Here is a 2,233-nt window from a genome sequence, read left to right on the forward strand (position 1 = left end):
ATTCTACCAGAAAATGTTCTGCAAATAGAACTTGAAAGCTGTTGGCCTAGTTATCTGGACCCTAGAATAGGTAGTGCAACCTTCAGTCGCCACAGATGGACGGGACTATTGTTGAACATTTCCCTACTGTCAAAAGGCAAAAAAGAGAGCTCACTTCTAACTCCCCTACAGTTTCTGTCGTGGATAATGACCGACCTTTTACCACGCAGCTATGTACCTAGTGTGCTCCCTCAAGAGGACTTTATGAAGGTACAGGGACATCGGTGCTATTTTAGACTATGCCACTTCCCCCGCCCCAAGGTCCATCCCCTCTGGAATATGAAAACTCAAGAGATGGCAAATAAATCTGATAACACAAGAGGGTACACCCAAGAAAATATTGACAAATCAGGGTCAGATGTTTCTGTCTCGATTCATGCAAAAGCTTTGGAAAGTATTGGGCACCTACCAACTCAATACTTCCCTCTCCGACCCTCCTGCAGACGGGCTAGTAGCCCATTTCAGCCGGACCCTGGTGACAATGTTGAGATTAGCGGTTAACAAGCAACATAAACAATGGGCAGGAAAGAGTGATGGCTTAGTGGTACAGTATCTGCTTTGGTTCCAGTTTTAATCTCCAGTTTTCCCAGTGAAATTAAGGAACTCCAAAAGAAGACAGACTGAGACCTTGGAGAGCTGATGTCAGTCAGAATAGGCAATATTGGCCTGGGTAGACCGAGAGTCTGACTCAACATATGGTAGCTTCATGTATTCTCAAGAGTTCACATCTCTATTGTGGTTCTTTTCTTTCTCCCACCAATCGTAGCTTCCTTTGCCCCTTCCCGTACTGTAGCTAACCCAGAGGGAGCACAACAAATCTCAGAAACTCTTTTTAGGCGCTGAGGCAGCTTTGCCTCCTGAGGGAGGGAAGAGAGTTGGGCCGCGGTGGCGGCGGCCTGACTGGGGACAGTGGCCATGGCCTTCACTTTGTATTCGCTGCCACAGGCAGCGCTGCTGGTTGTCAACACCATCGCGGTGCTGCATGAAGAGCGTTTCCTCCGTAGGATTGGCTGGAGGACAGACCAAGGGATTGGAGGGTTTGGAGAGGACCCAGGAATTAAAGGACAATTAATGAACCTTATCCGATCTGTACGAACCGTTATGAGAGTGCCATTGATTGGGGTGAACACCATTACAATTGTCTTGCTTTTGTTGTTTGGTTGAAGACAGCCTTTTTAGAGCAACTTGATGAGCATCCGGAACAAGCAGGCTGCAGACCAACTGGTGTTGTGTTCAATGGGATCCAGTCGGATTTAGCTGTGGAAACCACTCCCTTTTCTCAATAAAGTCGCCCTTTGTATTTATTGCATTCCTTAAAAAAGAAAAGAAAAGAAACTCTTTTTAGCTCCCTCAGTACAGTTAACATGAAAGAAGCATGAAAAGGCTGGCCAACCTCCAGGTGAGGCCTGGAGTTCTCCCAGAATTACAGCTGCAGAGACCAGTTCCCCTAGAGAAAAGGAAGCTTCAGAGGACAGACTCTATGGCTCACATCCCTGCTGGACTCCTTTTCTTCCCTCCCGTAGCACCTTTCCCAAACCTCCGGAAATTTCCCAAGCCAGTATTTCCAACCCTAAATTGAGATTTTCCTTCTGGGAGATGGCCCTATGGTGTTACAGGTACCTTTGAGGTCATCTCCCAATTTCCAATGGGGGGAAGTGCCTGAGGAGGAGCCAGGCCAGCAGAGGACCAGGTTTTCAAGCACCTTACTTCCTTTGCTGCCAATTCGGAGACTGACCTTGTATCTTCAGTCAAACAGTAGGCCCTGTGCTAGGCCATGGGAGCCTAATAAAGTTACCAACCTCCAGGCGGGGACTGGAGATCTCCCAGAATAACAACTGATATCCAGATAGGTTTTCCAATGTCCAGGTGGTAGACACAAAATGGGGGAAATCCTCAGATGTGAACACAACAGCAAAAGGCAAAGCCTAACTGAGGAAAAAGAACTTACTACAACTTTTTTATGTGTATAACAAAGAATTGTCTTTAAAGTGCATAAGTGCTCAATGTCAAAACATATTGTAGCATAATTATATGGAGACATTCAAGGTAAATATGAAAATGTATAAGTAGTAGAGGTCACAGAGACAGTGTAACTCGCTTGTTGTACCTGAATTATGCCTTTGAAAAAGTATTAATTACGAAATGGGAGCATAATGCTGGCAGACGCCCGTCAGGCTCTGCCCATCTGATTACG

The 2,233-nt window shown here is 46.1% G+C and overlaps 1 protein-coding gene across 1 annotated transcript; it reads left to right on the top strand.

The window, feature by feature from the left end:
* The first annotated feature begins 880 nt into the window (after window positions 1-880).
* LOC129340552 (immediate early response 3-interacting protein 1-like) lies at window positions 881-1,203 on the top strand. The gene has a single exon (XM_054995416.1). The coding sequence runs from the start codon at window positions 955-957 to the stop codon at window positions 1,201-1,203; it is 249 nt and encodes an 82-aa protein (XP_054851391.1). The 5' UTR covers window positions 881-954.
* Window positions 1,204-2,233: the final 1,030 nt, after the last annotated feature.

Source organism: Eublepharis macularius, chromosome 12 (assembly GCF_028583425.1).
Source record: "Eublepharis macularius isolate TG4126 chromosome 12, MPM_Emac_v1.0, whole genome shotgun sequence".
Taxonomy (NCBI): domain Eukaryota; kingdom Metazoa; phylum Chordata; class Lepidosauria; order Squamata; family Eublepharidae; genus Eublepharis; species Eublepharis macularius.